Source organism: Grammomys surdaster, unplaced genomic scaffold, assembly GCF_004785775.1.
Source record: "Grammomys surdaster isolate TR1022 unplaced genomic scaffold, NIH_TR_1.0 125311, whole genome shotgun sequence".
In the NCBI taxonomy this organism is placed as follows: domain Eukaryota; kingdom Metazoa; phylum Chordata; class Mammalia; order Rodentia; family Muridae; genus Grammomys; species Grammomys surdaster.
Window position 1 is genome coordinate 1,379,397 of NW_021620189.1, and position 18,024 is coordinate 1,397,420.

The 18,024-nt window shown below is 38.9% G+C and overlaps 1 protein-coding gene across 1 annotated transcript in view; it reads right to left on the minus strand.

Moving 5' to 3' along the window:
- The window catches only part of Gabrb3 (gamma-aminobutyric acid type A receptor beta3 subunit), a 63,978-nt gene that overhangs the window by 30,218 nt on the left and 15,736 nt on the right, over positions 1 to 18,024 (minus strand). Inside the window, exons 2-3 of the mRNA XM_028785675.1 lie at positions 11,397 to 11,479; positions 8,039 to 8,176 (exon numbers count right to left, since the gene is read on the minus strand). Of these exons, the coding sequence (XP_028641508.1) occupies positions 8,039 to 8,176; positions 11,397 to 11,479 (221 nt within the window). The remainder of the gene's footprint in view (positions 1 to 8,038; positions 8,177 to 11,396; positions 11,480 to 18,024) is intronic.

Consider the following 18,024-nt stretch of genomic DNA (forward strand, 5'->3'; position numbering starts at 1 on the left):
CTCTTGTCTTCTCCTCTCCTCTCTTTTCTTATCCATTTTCCCTTTCCTTTCTATTATTTCTTTTCCTTCCCTTTTTTCTTTTTCATTTTCTCTATTATTGAGAATGGATTCCAGGGTCCTTGTTAACCTAAACAACTGCTTTACCCCTGGACTAGAACCTTTCTACATTATTACTTCCTTTTTGATGAACTGGAATCAATTTGATTTGACATTTAAAAATTTAAATATTCATTAAATGTTGTTGATACATCTAAAATATTTCAGTAACATTTAAACTTACTATATGTAATGAAATAGAACCTAGGTAAAATAATGGAAAAGATTCTTTTATTACAGTCTTACCTGAGCTCACCCAAAAGTACTAATCATTGCTTTACTAATTATTTTTGGAGAGAAGTGCTCAGATTCACTTGTTAAGTGATAATGCTTAAAAGTTAAAAGTTCACTTGTCTATCTCTGTACTAATACCATGTGTTTTTTTATTACTATTGCTCTGTAGTACAGCTTTAAGTCAGGGATGGAGATTCCCTCAGTTTTTGTTTGTTTGTTTGTCTTTTTGTTTTGTTTTTAACTGTTGAGAATTGTTTTTGCTATCCTGGTTTTTGTTTGTTTGTTTTGTTTTTGTTATTCCAGATGAAATTGAGAATCATTCTTTCTATCTCTGTGTAGAACTGAGTTGGAATTTTGATAGAGATTGGATTAAGTCTGAACATTGTTTTTGGTAATATGGTCATTTTTACTATGTTAATTCTACCAATCCATAAACAGGGGATCTTTTCATTTTCTGAGGTCCTCTTTGATTTTTTTTCAGGGATTTGAAGTTCTTGTCAAATAGATCTTTCACTTGCTTGGCAGAGTTATGTAAAGATATTTTATATTATTTGTGATTATTGTGAAGGGTGTTGTTTCCTTAATTTCCTTCTCAACACATTTATTCTTTGTGTAAAGGAAGGCTACTGATTTGTTTCAGTTAATTTTATATCCAGCCACCTTGTTGAAGTTGTTTAGCAGGTGTAAGAGTTCTCTGATACAATTTTTGGGATTGCTTATATATACTATCATATCATCCACAAATAGTCATACTTTGACTTCTTCCTTTCCTATTTGTATCCCTTTGACCTCCTTTTGTTGTCTAATTGTTCTGGCTACAACTTTGAGTACAATATTGAACAAATGGGGAAAGAGTGTGCAGTCTTGTCTAGTCGTGATTTTAGTGGGATTGCTTTAAGTTTCTCTCCATTTAGTTTGATGTTGGTTACTGGTTTGCTATATATTGTTTTTTACTATGTTTAGGTATGGGCCTTGAATTGCTGATCTTTTCAAGACTTTTAACATGAAGAGGTATTTGTCAAATGCTTTTTCAGCATCTGATGTGATGATCATGTGATTTTTTTCTTTCATTTTGTTTATGTAGTGGATTACATTGATGAATTTCTGTATATCAAACCATCCCTGCATCCCTGGGATGAAACCTACTTGATTGTGATGAATGATTATTTTAATGTGTTTTTGGAATGGGTTTGTGAGAATTTTATTGAGTATTTCTGCATCGATATTCATAAGTGAGATTGGTCTGAAGTTTTCTTTCTTTGTTGGGTCTTTGTGTGGTTTAGGTATCAGTGTAACTATGGCTTCAGAGAATAAATAAGATAGTATTTCTCATGTTCCTATTTTGTGGAATAGCTTGAGAAGCATTGTTATTAGCTCTTCTTTGAAGGTCTGATAAAACTATCTGGCCCTGTGCTTTTTTGGTTGAGGAACTTTTAATAACTGCTTCTATTTCCTTAGATGTTGTGGGACTGTATAGATAGTGATTAAAACCTGTATGGTATTGGTACATAGACAGACATTCAGTGGCATAGAACTAAAGGCCCAGAAATAAACCCATCGACCTGTGGTCACTTGATCTTTGACAAAGAAGCCAAAAAACATACAGTGGAAAACATTTTCAACAAACGGTACTGGTAACTGGATGTCTGCATGGAGAAGAAAGCAAATTGATCCATTTTCATCTCCTTGTACAAAGCTCAAGTCCAAGTGGATCAAGGACATCCACATAAAATCAAAAATGCTGAATCTAATAGAAGAGAAAGTAGAAATGAGCCTTAAACTCACTGACACAAGGGAAAATTTCCTGAGCTCAGGCTCTAAGATTAACAATTGACAAATGGGACCTCATGAAACTGGAAAGGTTCTGTAAGGCAAAGTACACTGTCAATAGGACAAAAAGAGCTTTAACATTCCTACATCCAACAGAGGGATACTATCCAAAATACACAAAGAACTCAAGAAGACAGACTCCAGAAAACCAAATAACCCAATGAAAAATGGGGTACAGAGCTAAACAAAGAATTCTCAACTGTGGAATCTCAAATGGCTGAGAAGCACCTAAAGAAATGTTCAAAGGTCCTTAGTCATCAGGGAAATGCAAAGGCAAATGACCCTGAGACTCCACCTTACACCAATCAGAATGGCTATGATCAAAACTCAGGTGACAGCATATGCTGGCAAGGATGTGGAGAAATAGAAACACTCCTCCATCGCTAGTGTGATTGCAAGCTGGTACAACCACATTGGATGTCAGTCTACTGGTTCCTGAGAAAACTGGAAACAGTTCTACCTGAAGACCCAGATATACCACTACTGGGCAGATTTATATACTCAAAAGATGCTCCAACATACAGCAAGGGCAAATGGTCCACTATGTTCATAGCAGCCTTTTTTATAATAGCCAGAAGCTGAAAACAACCCAGTTGTCCATCAGTGGAAAAATGGATACAGAAAACAGAAAATGTGGTTCCTTTAAAACAATGGGATACTATTCAGCTATTAAAAACAGCGACTTCACATATGTTGCTGGCAAATAGATGGAACCAGAAAACATCGTCCGGAGTGAGTTAACAGACACAAAAGGACATACGTAGTATGTACTTACTGATAAGTGGATATTAGGCCAGATGCTCAGAATACCCACAATACAACTCACAGATCATATGAAGCTTAACAATAAAGAATCCCAAAGTGTGGATGCTTCAATCCCACTTAGAAGGGGGACCAAATAATCAAGGGAGGCAGAGACCTATGTGGGAGAAGGGAGAGGGAAGAAAAATGGGGCAGGATCAGGTATGGGAAGGGAGAGGAAAGAAGTCCAGTGAGCCTGGAGAATGAATAGAAATATGTTGCAGTAGGATTGGGGAATGGGTGGGTGGGGGGCACTAGAAAGTCCCAGATGCTGGGGATTCCAGAGGCTCCCAGAACCCAATGGGGATGACATTAGCTGAAATACCCAACAGTGGGGAGATATAACCTGAAGAGACCACCTCCAGTAGAGAGACATGACCTCCATTTGAGAGGTGGATCCACTGCCCATCTCAAACTTTTTAACTCAGAATTGTTCTTATCTAAAGGAAATACAGGGGAAAAAATAGAACACAGATTAAAGCAAAGGTCATCCAGAGACTGCCCCACCTTGAGATCCATCTCATCTACAGACACAAAACCCCAATACTATTGATGATGCCAATAAGTACTTGCAGACAGGAACCTGGTATGACTGTCTTCTGAGAGGCTCTGCCAGCACCTGACTAAGACAGATGCAGATAGTCATAGCCAACAGTGGACTCAGCCTAGAGACCCCAATGGAAGAGTTATGGGAAGGACTGAAGGGGCTGAAGAAGACTGCAACCCCATAGGACAAACAGAGACTAAACCACCAACCAAAGAGTATATATACATGGGAGGATCCATGGCTCCTGCTACATATGTAGCAGAGGATCTGGCATTAATGGGAAGGGAGGTGCTTTGTTCTGTGGAGACTTGTCCCATCATAGGGGATGTTAAAGGGGTGAGGCAAGAGTGGGTGGATGGGTGGAGGCATATCCCCTTAGAAGCAAAGGGGATAGGGGTTGGGGGCTGTGGAGGGGAGACTGGGAAGGGGGACAATATTTGAAATGTAAACAAACAAAACAATAAAAATTTTAAAAGTTCAGGAAATTAAGTACTTATAACACACTTAAAATTTGTTTAGAAGCTTTAATATTATTTTAGGTCTTGACCAAAAGAATCATAAACTCTAGACGTGTTTCATTTGTACTTATTCTTGGAATTTCGTTACAGAAATTCACAGAACTCGACCGACGTCTACTAACTACATGGACATGCTCATTTTTTTCAGTATCTTTTACAGGCATAAGATGCCATGCAGACTGCAACCTACTGAGGACTGGGTGACACTAAGATAACCCAGTATCTTGTCTTATTGTCTGTCGCTGGCCTTATGGGTCTATCTCTTCTTACCATGCTTCTGTCCTTTCTTAGAAAGCACCACAATGTAGGCTTCTGGATTTGAGTTAAGATTGCTGTTTGTAAACCCTGAGAAATTTGTTTAAGAGCACTTTCATAAAAATTAGAATTCAGAATGAGAAAAAAACATAGCTTGTAGACTTAGGATTTTTCAAGAAGTCAGTTGCTTAAACAAGTGCTTGATGAGTATAGTCCACCTTCTATTTTCTTATTCCTGGTAGTTTTGGAAGAACTCATTGTCTGGAGTTTGGTTAATTTGTCAGATCCTCGAATACATGGCTAGATACAAAGACATTTACTCAAGAGACTTTATAAAACATTTGATAAAATGTGAGATTAACACTTGACAGATGACAAGAAATTTTACCAGGTGTGACTCAAAGCTTTTAAATGGAAAAATAAGGAACTGAAGGAGAAGCACAAGGAAGATGAGTAGAGGCAGTCATTGGAGAATTTCTCACTGGAGACTGTGAATGGACTGCATTAGTGCGAGACAGAAAAAGGAAAAAATATCAAATAGAAGCCAGAATCTGAATGAAAGATTGGAGGGGCAATGAAGAATGCAATTCAATGAAGTCACTAAGATAAAAGTTTAGAGTGCTAAACTGAAGATCTCATGAGGCAGCGACTGAGGCCATGGAAAAAGTATCAGAGCTGGTCAGTGGCTTGAGGAATATGGTAGCATCAGGCTAACACAGCAGTATAGAAGAGTAGGGCTCAGTGGCAGGTGGTTTATTTCTTTCTTGTCTTCTATGACTTCTTGGTATTGAATTACAACACTCCAGGGTCCTGGATTAGGTAGAGGAGGCTTCCAACCCTAGTATCAGTTCTTAAAAGCCTGCATGGTAGCCCAACTCACTTAGAACACCTGGACTTTGGTACAAGACTGCAAAAGAGTCAGATATATAGGTGCCACACAATGGTCTAGTAGATTGTTGCTTCTCCCAACTTCATACTTTGTATAGCTCTTTTGTAAAATGAATTACATGTATTTTTTTTATAAGAACTCACTTAACATAAAAATCAGAAAATAGTAACTTAGAGTTTAGAAAGATTAGTGACGGAAAACGTTAAAGATAGACTATGGTTGCTATGCAGGAGGAACCTTCACCATCATGGTAGCTATGTTCAATTTTCCTATATTAATACCACTTCAATATTCTAATTTATTTGTTTTTTTACTTTGCAGTGCTAGGGATTGATCCTGGGCCTCATGAACATACTTGGTGCCAATCAACATCACTGACTTCCATTTTTTCTATATGTTAACATAAGCTAATAAATACATTGCAACAGTATGGGGTTCCAGGGACATTAGTGGCATAAAATTGACATAAAAATGTTACTGTGGTTGAGAATTACTACTGTGCACCCTGGCTTCTTTTTCTAAACAAATCAACACACTGTTCCAAACTTTGGTATCATGCTAGGAGCTGAAGTGTTTTTGGCACTAATGAACCCAGTTGTCATTCCACAACTCTATAGCAATTCTAAAGCGGATGCCGCATTACAAATGGCCCAATCCTTAATTTCCATTCATGGACAGGCAGGATTTATGTGTTTTTTTGACACATGGTATTTTAATCCTTGATTACACAATGTCACTGGGTTTTGAGTTATCTCTTCTATGTAAAATATTTATCTCTTCTGCAGAAACAATTCATTTTAATATATACGTGCCAGCCAAGTGTATTCTGTAGGTTCAACAACTATGTATAACTCAAGTTACTTTTCAAGTGGACAGATATTTTGTTCCTTCCTATTCCTTGTTAGACAGCCTGTGTTTAGGTGATGAAGTCTTTCAATCCAGATTACCGATTGGAATTGCATTAACTCACAACACCAGGGGATAACAAAAACTTAGGATTGCATTTAGCTTTAAAATGTCTTTAAGATAACAAGGGCCACAATATTTCTTTCTGCATGGGTCAGAGTAACTTGAATGAATAAGTTCTTTGGAAGTGAAAGGTTTTATAACTTGTATCAGGCCTCACGAAGCATTCGGTGAATGTGGAACTCAAGTCAGACTATAAGAAAGACAGTGATGCATTGTGATGACATCGTGGCTCAATCCACAGCTAGAAGACTTCCCTCTGTTCCTGCAACATGCATACTTAGAAAATACAGTCTGATTTCTATTTCAAATAACAAATCAAAACACAGGTGCTTAAAAGAAAAGAACAGTGGCAGTCCAAGGTAGGATATGTGCTGCCCAGTCTATACCCTCCCTGGGCATCTGAGAGAGTATTGTAAAAGAGTCTTAGGTTAGCAGGTTTTTGTCACAAAGGCAACTTTGTTGACGAATGCAAACAGGGGCAGGATCTCTCTGCTATGGAAATACTACCAGCATACTTTGAGCAGATCTTTTCCACATAAGGCTTGGGGCAAAGAACTGATGATGCCTCAGTTTTATACATAATAAATGAGCCATTTTCTTCAATGCATCAGAGCAGTTTTCTTGATTGTGCACACATATCATTGATGCTAAGGCTCAGATCCTGATTTTTCTCATGCCCCACACAAAGCATGTCTCCACAGATCTACAGACCACAGTTCAGCAGTACTCCATGGAGACAAACCTGACTTAAAATTTCAAGCTTCTGTTTCTACTAACATTGGCTGGTAAAAGCCAGGTTGGAGAGGAGAGACACAGGTAAAAATTCTGAGCCCTTGTGCAGGTACTCAATGACTAATTCTAGAATTGCAAACAGGAAGTAGGCTAGGGAGAGAGCTAATTACGCTGTGAATAGAATCAGTCCCTTCTGGGGATATACATGGAAGGGGATTGTGACGGTATACAGCAATGATGTAACCCAGCCAGGATGGCTGTGACAGTAGGAACAGGGCAGAGTACCTTCTAGAAAAAAGCAGGATGAAGGTTAAGTGAACGAACCAGACATAAGAGAAGAGACGGCAGTCACCCACAGGTACTAGGCAGATAACAAAGGGCCAGTTTCCTTAATGGTATCAAATCCTGAGAATGATTCATAGCTGTTGGGTTTTGTTTAAATGTATGGACAGTTCTGCTTTCCTTTAGCATTTTCAACACTCTATGTGCATGTGGCTATTCTTTATCATTTGGAAAACACTTCTATTTATCATCTGAATTATCATGCAGAGCATGCACCAAGAATGAAAAACAACTGAGATATCACCACAGCCATAAAATACATGTGACAGAAATGTAATCAAATCTCAGCAGGCACAGACAGAGAGCAGAAGATATCTTCTCTGTCTATGGGTAGTTGGAAAAGAATGGTGGTGAAGCTCAGGCCATGGTAACCAGACAGTATTCAGAAAAGATGATGTGGTGTGGGAGAACAGCATGGATGTCTATTGTCCTGATCACCAAAGCTAAACTGTGCCCAAGAAGTGAAAAAGGTGGCAGCTTTTAGGAGAACGTCTCCTATCATCCCTGTCCTTTTCTTTTTGTCTCCAAGGCCATACAGCCTCTTCTCTAACTAAGGATGGAATATTATGTATGATATAAACAGGGACCAGTTACTTTCTCATCCACTGTCTTATCTTCTACAAGATACACTGAGGAGTGTCTCATTATCAGATGGTCTTATCTCCTTGTCACAGGAACCAATGCTTTTTACATACACACTAAAGCAGTTCATGTGATGGCCAATTCCTGACAACACAGTAAGCCAGCCAACATACACTTCACTATGAGACCATACTGTCAGTGTATCAAGCATCTTAAAAGGACTAAAAGTGGACACAGGATCACCTGTGGCGAAGACAACATTCCTGGAGACCAGACGGTGCTCCACAATGGAGAACTGTGGGAGCTCGATCCTTTCCACGCCAGTGACAGCCTTGTCCCCGCCACGCCAGTAAAACTCAATGTCATCCGTGGTGTAGCCATCTGCCAGGAGAGAGAAGCAGGAACATGGTGGATAGGAGACACTGTCACTTTAATAGTAATGTAAAGCCCAAGAAATTATTTTAGTTAAAAGTAATGACTCTATTAGATTTAAAGAACTATTTAATGTGCAAATCTGTGAGAAATGTAAATAAAAAACCTTTCAGATATCTCTGTGTTACTTCAGAAGTCTGTTTTGTACCAAGATGGTCTTGGAAGGCAGAGAACTAGAATTGTGGTAAATAAGAGTTTAGAGTGACATTATAGACACCTAGACATCATCTAGTGAAGGATTTTCACACATCTTTATGATGCTGGAAGAAAGCAGGTATGAAGATTCAGGAATGGCTACAGAGACTATGGGCCAACTCTCCCAATCAGAGTCTAGTGGCAAGAGTTCTTTTAAGGTGCCTGTCCATTTTAGAAATGCCCTTTGCTGGGAAACTCCTGGCCCAGATACACTGGCATAGGTGTCCTCTTCATGAAGAGAGTGATAACAGTAAAGACTGTATCTCTCACCTAGTTCTGGGGACAGTTCTCATATTTACCTGAAAGACAGGCAATGTTCCTTGAGAATGAGAGAATCAATGAGAAACAAAGCACAGTCTTTTCTCACCACCCAGGAGTCACCCAGAAGATCACAGCAAATTGTATATTTATTTCCATCTCTTTGTATTTTTATTTTTGTTTATTTTCCTCCTCTCTTCTTCCTTTACTTCTTCCCCATCCTTCCCTTTGTCCCTTTCAACTTTCTCTCCTCCCTCACTACCTCCTCCTTCCATCCCTTCTTCCTTGCTTTCTTATTTCTCCCTTGAGTAAGATATCATGACCCAATACCAGGTGACCTATATCTAAGTGCTGGAATCAGAGACCATCGCATTCACCTTTTAATTAGACCAATAAAACATAAATCTGATTTAAAAATATATCATTGAAATGCAATAGAATTTTGTATTTGAACACATATAAAACAAATTTATCCAATGCTTTCATAGCCCAGGACCCTAGCTTCTACAGCGTTTATCAAGACCCCAGAGCAATTTGCAGTCCTCTGGATAGATCACAGTGTGGCACCTACTATTTAGCATCTCTTCATGTCTTCCTGACCTGACAAATCCTTCTCTAATAAAATACTTACCTGATTATGTCACTCCTCTATGTAAAGCCCTCAGTTGCTTTCTATGCAATGGAAAAAAACAAGCTCAAACTTCTTACAAAGAACTCAGGAACTTACAAAATAAACCCCAATGTGATGTGCCTCCCTCTCCCATTACCAGGCCAAGTATGCATATCTCTTACTGCTCAGAGCATCTCCTGTGCCCAGACCAAAAGCCATTCTCAGGTGTTCAAAATGCTCCATCCTTCTCTGGATCACATGATTTACTGAGAGCTTTCTGCAGAAGCCTTCCATGAAATCCCATCTTCTGCACAACCCCACAATCACCCACAATTCTTTGTATTTTAAAACACTTATTGTTCTTTCTGTTTTTTTCACATCCCTCTGGACCATATACTCCAGTCTGGAAAGCATTTTGCCTCTATGTTCTCTATATCCCTGTACTTACAATAGTTCATGCATAGGGTCAAAATTCAGCTCTATGGTAGAGTGCTTGTTTCACACGTGTGAAGCCCTGGGTATAATCCCAGAAACAGAAAACAAAATCAAAGCTAAACATCAGTGCTGGCATAGAGTTGAACCCTGCAAAGTATGTGAGGGATAAATTCATGGATCAACAAATTTATACTCGGATGGAAAACATAGATAACCCTTTCCCACTCCATTCACAGTGCACAGAAGCCAGCAGAAAGGAATTCCCTGCTTGTCCTCAGACACTGTCAGCCTGGAATTCTGCAGGATAAGTCATCCCTTACCCAAGAAATCTCTTTTGCCCAGCATCTGCTGGAGTCAGGTCACACAGCAATATCAATCACACCCAGAGGTGTGTGCAGGCAGTTGGAGCTGAAGCTGCTTCCTAAATAAAAGCTTGCATTCACTTCCTAAAATGTCCATAGTCTCAGCAGAGCCATAGCCTCTAGCCAAATAGGAGACATTTCACTTCCTAGAATAATCCTTGGAACTGTAGGGATCACAATCTTTCCTCTGAGCCTTTGAAGCTTCATTGCCAAAGTCCTTAAAAGCTCTAATTCTGTATCATTAGATGTGACTCTACATTCCTGATCTCTGAATTCATAGCTACCAAGAAAGATGGGCATTGATCCATAAAGTAGAGAAGGGCACAGTATGACCAGCTACAGCCCCCGGTGTGTATTCTCTCATGATGCTTAAGCTTCATACACCCTCTTCAACCACAAATACTTCCAATGACACCATAAAAGCAACTTCACTTAACCACCCATTTCTCAGTACAACACCAGTTGAGATTAATAATAAATCAGGCTGTGACAGACTCAGTACAAATACTTGTTGAGACTAGTAATAAAGCAGTGTATGATGAGTCAGGCAGGATCAATAGGTGGCACTGTTTAGGTGGCAGGAGGCACATCTTCTTGTTAGATGTTAGAAACACAGCTTCAACTCTCTGGTAGAGGTATGCAGCACTGCATTATCAGTAGGGCATCTGAACACTCCTCAAATTGAAGAAAATTGCCAAGATGCAGAAATGGTCAGCTTGTAAGGCTATGATTCTGATGGGAAATGAGTTTCACTCCAACTGCTCAGGGTCCCAGCAGTCCAGCCACTCAAGCATGATGAAGCAGATTGTAAGAAAATTGCGTCTCAGTATTTGCTCTGTTCTTACTGAATGGTTTGAGATGGAGGATATTTGTTTTCTCCTATTTCAGCACAGAAAACAGACCATCTAATCAGATTAGAATAAAGAACTCTTTTATACTGAGTTACACACACACACACACACACACACAGACAAACCTGTCTTTCAATCTTTCTGCTTCTCTCTTGCTTTCTCTTCCTCTTTTTGTATCTCTGTCTTTCTCTGTGTTCACAGAAAATTGATAAGAGTTAATCCTCTAATATTTTGTTTTGTTTTGTGTTTTAGGAATGATACCCAGGGTCTTGTGTGTAGAAGGTAAGCATTCAACCATTGAAATGCCTCCCAGTCTAATTTTAAGATAGCTATAAGTATGATAAAAACATTGTAAGTACCTTGGTATACATGCTAACTTACAACAACAACAACAACAACAACAACAAAACCCTTAGAATTCAAAGGACAAAAGGAGGAAGGCAGACTCAAATACACACAGCTTTCAATTTCCAGGGTGCAGTTTTGCTCATCCAGTGGGTATCTTCTGAGGTCCATCATGCATGCTGCTGTCGTGGTGATCCTGAAACACATAGCAGGGATGACATTAGAGGTATGCTAAGAAACAGAGGAGGGAAACTGCTTCTAGACAGACATAAGTCACATACACATAAGCCCCCTTCCCAAAGTCCACCTAACTAAAGCCTCCCTCGAGGCATACTGAGAATTTTGAATGAGTAACAAATTCCTTGAATGTACGATTTGAATATACTACAGATCTGCTTTATCAAGAAAACAAAATGATGCTTAACTTTTTTCCTTTATCTGTTCTAAATTGACAAGTAAAATGTATATATGTTAATGATGTTTGGAGTAAGATTTAGAAGTGTGCATGCATGCATCATAGAATGAAAGCAAGGAGTGCACTCCATCTACAATCCAAAACGGAATACATTTTTCTAAGTCATGCAATTATTTATCCTAACGTTCCATCCTATTCAGTAGTACAGAGTCTATAATTGGGATTATTACTTTCTACTACCTGTTTCCTAATACGTTTCCCCCAACCTGAAGGCATGTGCCTGTGCATGCACATATACATGTAAGGGTACTGTGCTTAGCAGCCTTCCACTCATTGTAACAATGCGAATCATAATGACATTTATGAAAACTGGATAGGGAAGCCTGAAGAAGTCCAGAAGTAGGTTTTTCCTGCCAATAACTGTTTCTGACATGTAGGGCTTATCCAGATCTTCCCGTTTTACTATAATAATGATCATTTTTATCTAATAAGATAAAATATTGACTTGGTTTATCTATACAAACTTCACTAATATGTTAGTCACAAAAGTTTTGGTATTTAACTGCCCATTATCCTGCAGAGCTGGTGATAGATGATGAATGTTTAGCCAGATAATTACTCCTAATAGATAGGCATGTAAGCATTCTCTGTTGTAAAATTCTTGTTCAGTTTATGATTTGAATTAATGTGTAAACTTTTGGTGAATGTTTTACCATGTAATCATGTATTCTGAAAGATATATAAGTGTTGAGGACAAAGAGAGGAGACAGGATTTAGGAGAACTTTTTAGACAGAATTGAACACAAGAAAAACTTAGAAGTAAAGGCATTGGGAGTAAGAGCATTGTTGCATCAGAGCAGGAGGAGAGAGCAAGATTAGAAGGAGACTGCAGAGTGGAATAACTTAGAAACTATAAGGCAGAATACAAAGGGAAAGAGAAAAAAAAACAAGAAGCCCTAGAAAGAGCAAAAGGAGCAGGCAAGCTTCTCCTTACCATGGGCAGAACAGGTCTTTTCTTAATAGCAAGGCAGGCTTAGTCATACTAGAGAGAACAAAGCTTTCTTCTAACAGATTTGGTTTAAATTCATTTAGCAATAATAGGTAGAAGCTTTTTCTTTCTCTAAGCTCATTTTGGATCCAGAATGAGTGAGTTCTTTCTTCTTTCTGCACTGGCACTTGGTCTCTCTCTCTCTCTCTCTCTCTCTCTCTCTCTCTCTCTCTCTCTCAATATATATATATATATATATATATATATATGAATATATACACACATATGAATATATGAATGTATATGAATGTATATGAATGTATATGTGTGTAAGTATATAATTATGAGATAGTATGAAATCTGGGCCCAACTGGTATGTATGAAGATTTAAGAATATGTATACATGAAACTCTGTATGAATTTATGTGAGTTTAACCCATTATTGCTTGTGTAAAAGTTTTTCCTTCCATGGACATGACCCTCTTCTTCTGGTGCAATGAAAATTTATTCCTCCAAATTACCCCCTAGCATGACAAGCAAGAGGTATCTGGACAAGAGGGAAATGTCTCTAGCAATTAATCCATTACTTAATCCTTTGCTGTTTTAAGATAAGGAGTTAATGCCAGAGACTGCAGCTTATGGCCTGAGAGGAACTCAGACAGGCAGGTCAGCTACTGCAGCAAAGTGACTTAGGTGTAAGATAGGTAAACATTTTGTTGTTATCCAGCAACAATGCTGATCCCTGTCGTTGGCTTACCTTTAAGAGAGAACCAGGCATGGCCCCCAGCAAAACATGTGTTCACTACTTTTCATTCTTTGGAAGAAATATTTAGAAAACCCCATGACTGTAGAGAAAGCCTGCATGCTATAAAAGGGAAGGGTCTATGAAAGATCAGGCTCTGTTGGGCTGTAGGAGAAAGAACAATTGGGGCAAGGGAAGGTGTAGGAGCAAGAAGAGAGGGCTAGGCTGTGCAGCACAGCAGAGCCTCTCACTTAACTCATAGGCTAGGTAAGTAACTTAAGTGACTGAGGGAAACTTGCACCATTGAGCTCTAGCAGAAATGACAAAGACAGGGAGTTTCAGACTCCAAAATTGAGAACTCAAGCCTATTGAATGGATCTGGTCGAGTTTGATAATCCCCAGTAACATCATGGGCTCTATATTTGCAATCTCCTGTTCTCCTATATATGTCTTGATGGGTATCTCTTCTCTCTTCTCCTTCCTCCTTTCCCTCCTCCTTCCTCTATGCCTCCCTCCCTATATCCATCCCTCAATCACTCTCTCCATTTCTTTCTTTTCTCCCTCTTCTCTTCTTACAATTTCTTTTTGTTGTGAGAGGAGGACCATTATACTCCACTTCTCCAGCCTGCTGTAGTATGAGTACTACACTCCTATTTCTAATGAATGATGGCACCAACCAACTGAAATAGAGCATCACTGTGTGAGCGTGGTGGTTGGTGTTAGCAACCCAACTTTACAAAACTAACTTCATAAAATTAGGAATCAGCAGAGAGAAGGGCCTATAATCATGCCTATGAGTGATTTTCTTACTTGAGGTACTTAATGTGTGAAGACCCATCCTGAAAGAGGGCTCAACTATTTTGTAGGCTGGGCCCTACCATGAAAGAAGAGAAAGCCGAGCACTATCATGCAGTTTTCAGACTGCAGATGCAATGTGACTCTGGATTCTGTAACATCCCTTCCTGATGGACTAGACCCTGAAACTGTGATCTGAGAGAAACTTTCTTTCCTTTAATATTGCTTCAGTCTATATATTATATCACAGACGTAAGAAAAGATAACAAGACAGTGACGTTCTCTGCTCAGCAGATTTTCTTTTTAAGGCTTTCATTTCTTTGCTTTTGAACGAGACAAAGAATTGACTGGAATCTTTCTGCTTTAGTGCAAGCTTCTGATCAAAAAGCAGTCATATATGTACACAGGGTAGGAACGATGAGAGCTGATGTCCTGGACAGTAAGACAATAAATCTACTACTGCCCACGAGGCTAACAGTCTGCTACTTCTGTTTTCTGTCTTCGTTTCTGTCTTCGTCTGTCTGTCTGTCTGTCTCTCTGTCCTCTCTCTCTCTCTCTGTAAAGTAATGAATGCGTTTAATGTAGAAGTAATGAATGCATATATTAGAGATATGTTATATTAAAATTATGTATATTTAAAATCTATGTCTTTTTTTGCTCCTCTCCTTTGTTTTTCTCTTTCTTCATTCACTTTCTATAATTCTCTCTTCTTTATTAATGTTTGTTGGGTTGTTTTTGTACTCAGACATCAGCTAGTCATAGCTTCTAGAAGGCAGCATATCTTGTACAACCTAGTTAGTTTTTCATGCCTCTTTACCGTTGTCTTAGTAGTGAGGAAGACAAGCGTGAGTATTAATTTTAATGTTCCTAGCTGACTATGTGCTGGCACTATCCTTGTCAGCTTTCTCAAATACAGTGAGAGTTAAAGAACTCTGGTCCTGCTGTCTCTCCTCACCTTGCCTCATGTCAATGCGTTCATTGCATTAAGCACCACTTACAAAAGGGCATATTCATCTGACTATTGACTGGTTGACTCTTTGTCTACTTTGGTTTGAGTCTGTGAAGTCAAAGCTAAGCTTGCCCTGCCTACAGCAATCTGTTAGTACCAGAACAGTATTTCCCATAGCAAGTGATCCATAAAAACTTACAGAAAACATGACATGGAAAGTTAAGGGACCAAACTAGGTAGGAACTGTGGAAGAGAGACATTCTGGCCCTTCTTGGATTCAAGGTGGTGGATATAAGACAGTGAAAGATGACTGCCCACAATCAAGCACTCTCAGGACGAGCCCTGTAACCTCTTAGTAGCCATGGTGTCACTGTTCGAGAGGCTCAGAGGACCTCCTTGCCAAAGATCAATGGGTTGCTATGAATCCTTTTGCTGCAGAATAGAACTCTGCAGAATCCAGTCCTCTGTCCACCATGGGTGTGAGAATATTACCTCAATGAAGATTACAGTAAAACATACCTTTGGTCCCAATTCCAGCCTTGTCACACTGATAGGACCAGGGATGGATCAACATAAGTGTTCCAGAACTGAAAAAACATCTCTATCTGTGGCTGAAGCAGCACCACGTAGCAGCTAATGTTTTCCAGCTAACCACTCTTCCAGTCCCTTTTGCTGCCTATGCCAACTCTCATGGTCTCCATTCCAGACTGTCTGGAAGCCTGGTGGTTTTTGTTACAAAGTCAACCATCATTTTTCAAGGTCTAGGAACCCAGACTGAACACGTAAGCCAAATACTACAGAGAACACATTCTTCTTCGGCAAGTACCTACAAGAGAGCTGTAGACAGCACAGGGGATGGGTCAGTAATTCAGTTATCCAATCTGTTGTTGTGTTTTATAGAGTATATATGAAAATACATTTACAGTAATGTTCAAAGCTTTTTGCTACGGAGACTCCAGGAGGTTGTTACTTCAAAAATCATCAGAACAAGCTGAGTGTGTTGTAGCCTTCCTCTCACCTTGCCTAGATGAGCTTCACTACAGAAGCATTTTTTTATTTCTTAACTGTGACTCAACCTCGTAACCTGATTTGTCTGATGGGACAGTTTGGTGATCACAGGAGGATCTGGTCTCTTATGGTTCTTCCTCTGCCATGAGAAAGCTATGCTAGGTGAGTCTCCTAGTCCAAAAGAATGGGCACAGGGAAAAGATTGAAATGTCACTAACACTTCTCAAAGACCGTCTTTGTGGGCTAGCTGATGAGCACTCACAATCAGCCTATGGGCTAGCTAGCCAAGGCCAGCAAACATACATTTTCATGCCTGAGACAAATGTGCAATGCACATATATTAAGTTCATTAAGGATTTCCAGTTGCTTGCTATACTGCAGTAATCTAGCAGTTGATAACTGCTCTTTAGAAGAATATTTTCCTATAACAGAGGTATCCAATTCTACATAAATGCATCAAGGATGGTGCCTTTATGCACTGCACCATTTCAGGCAGGTGAGATAGGCAAAGCTTTCTCCTATCCATTTGTAAATGATCTGAGAGCATAGCTCTACACAGGACCAAACCATCATTATGTTGAAAAACAAAATAGGCAGCATAGTGTCCTAAACTCCCTGTCAGGATTGTTGGTATCCAAGACTCAAAACCAAGGAATTCATAAAAAAAACCACCCTAATCTCAGCACCCTGGGGAAAAAGGGAAAACCATTAGAAAAAAAATCAGAAAAGTACTTTGAGTCCCTCCTATTATCTTGATCTGATTAGGATGCTTGGGAGTAATTCTCTCTGAAAGCACATTTCCCCACTATGTTGCTTTAAGTATGTGTTTGGGGGCTGCTTTTCTTTGCTTACTGTGTTCTTGGATGCACAGAAGTTACTCGAACATTGCAGTTATCCAATTTCTGTTTTGTTTGCTTTTTTGTTAGTTTGTTGGTTTTTGTTTGTCTGTTTGCCTCTTGGTTGTGTTTCTGATGTCATAGTCAAAATTCATTGCCATGTCCAATCTCATGTAAGCACTCCTATTTTGTTCTAAGAGTGGTATAATTTTAACTTAAAATTTGGATCCATTCGGTTGTCTTTTGTAGTTCTAGAGTCACTCCTTCACATACGACTTCCAGTACTTCCTAGCATTATTTGTTAAGAAGACTCCTGACTATCTTGTGAATACTACTGGCATCCTTGTCAATATTCATAAAGTTTAAGAAATGGCTCAGCAGTTTAGAACACTTATTCTTGAAGTAGACCTACTGCTAAATTCCCAGTACCCACATGGGGGGCTCAAAACTGTCTGAACCTCCAATTCCAGGGGCAGGGAATCTAATCATTATTAGGTCTCCATAGATGCTGCATATAAGTACTGCATGTATAAACATGCAGGAGAAATGCCCAAACATATAATATAATAAAAAAAGAATTTAAAATTAATTTAAACATGTCAAGATTTATTCCTGGGTTATCCATTTTATTTTACTGTACAGTATGTATGTTTGCCCTTATGAAAAGTGGTTTGTTTTGACTAACATAGTTTTGTAGCAAATTTTAAAACTACAAACTGTTAGGCCTCCATCTTTCTTCTTTTTGAAAGGTTATTAGAGACATTTGCCTTCATTTGGGATTTCATGGGTAATTAGAATAGAAGTTTCCAATCATACAGATACTATTGTGTTTTGATTGGGTTAAGCTGAATGTGGAAATGTCTGGGGACTATCCTCTTAAATATATATATTTCTATCCAAGACACAAGGTGTCTTTTTTGTTTACATCTTCTTCAATGCTTTTAACAACATTTCATAGATTTTGGTGTCTAAAATAGTCTTCAACTCTATGACTAAAATGATCCTTAT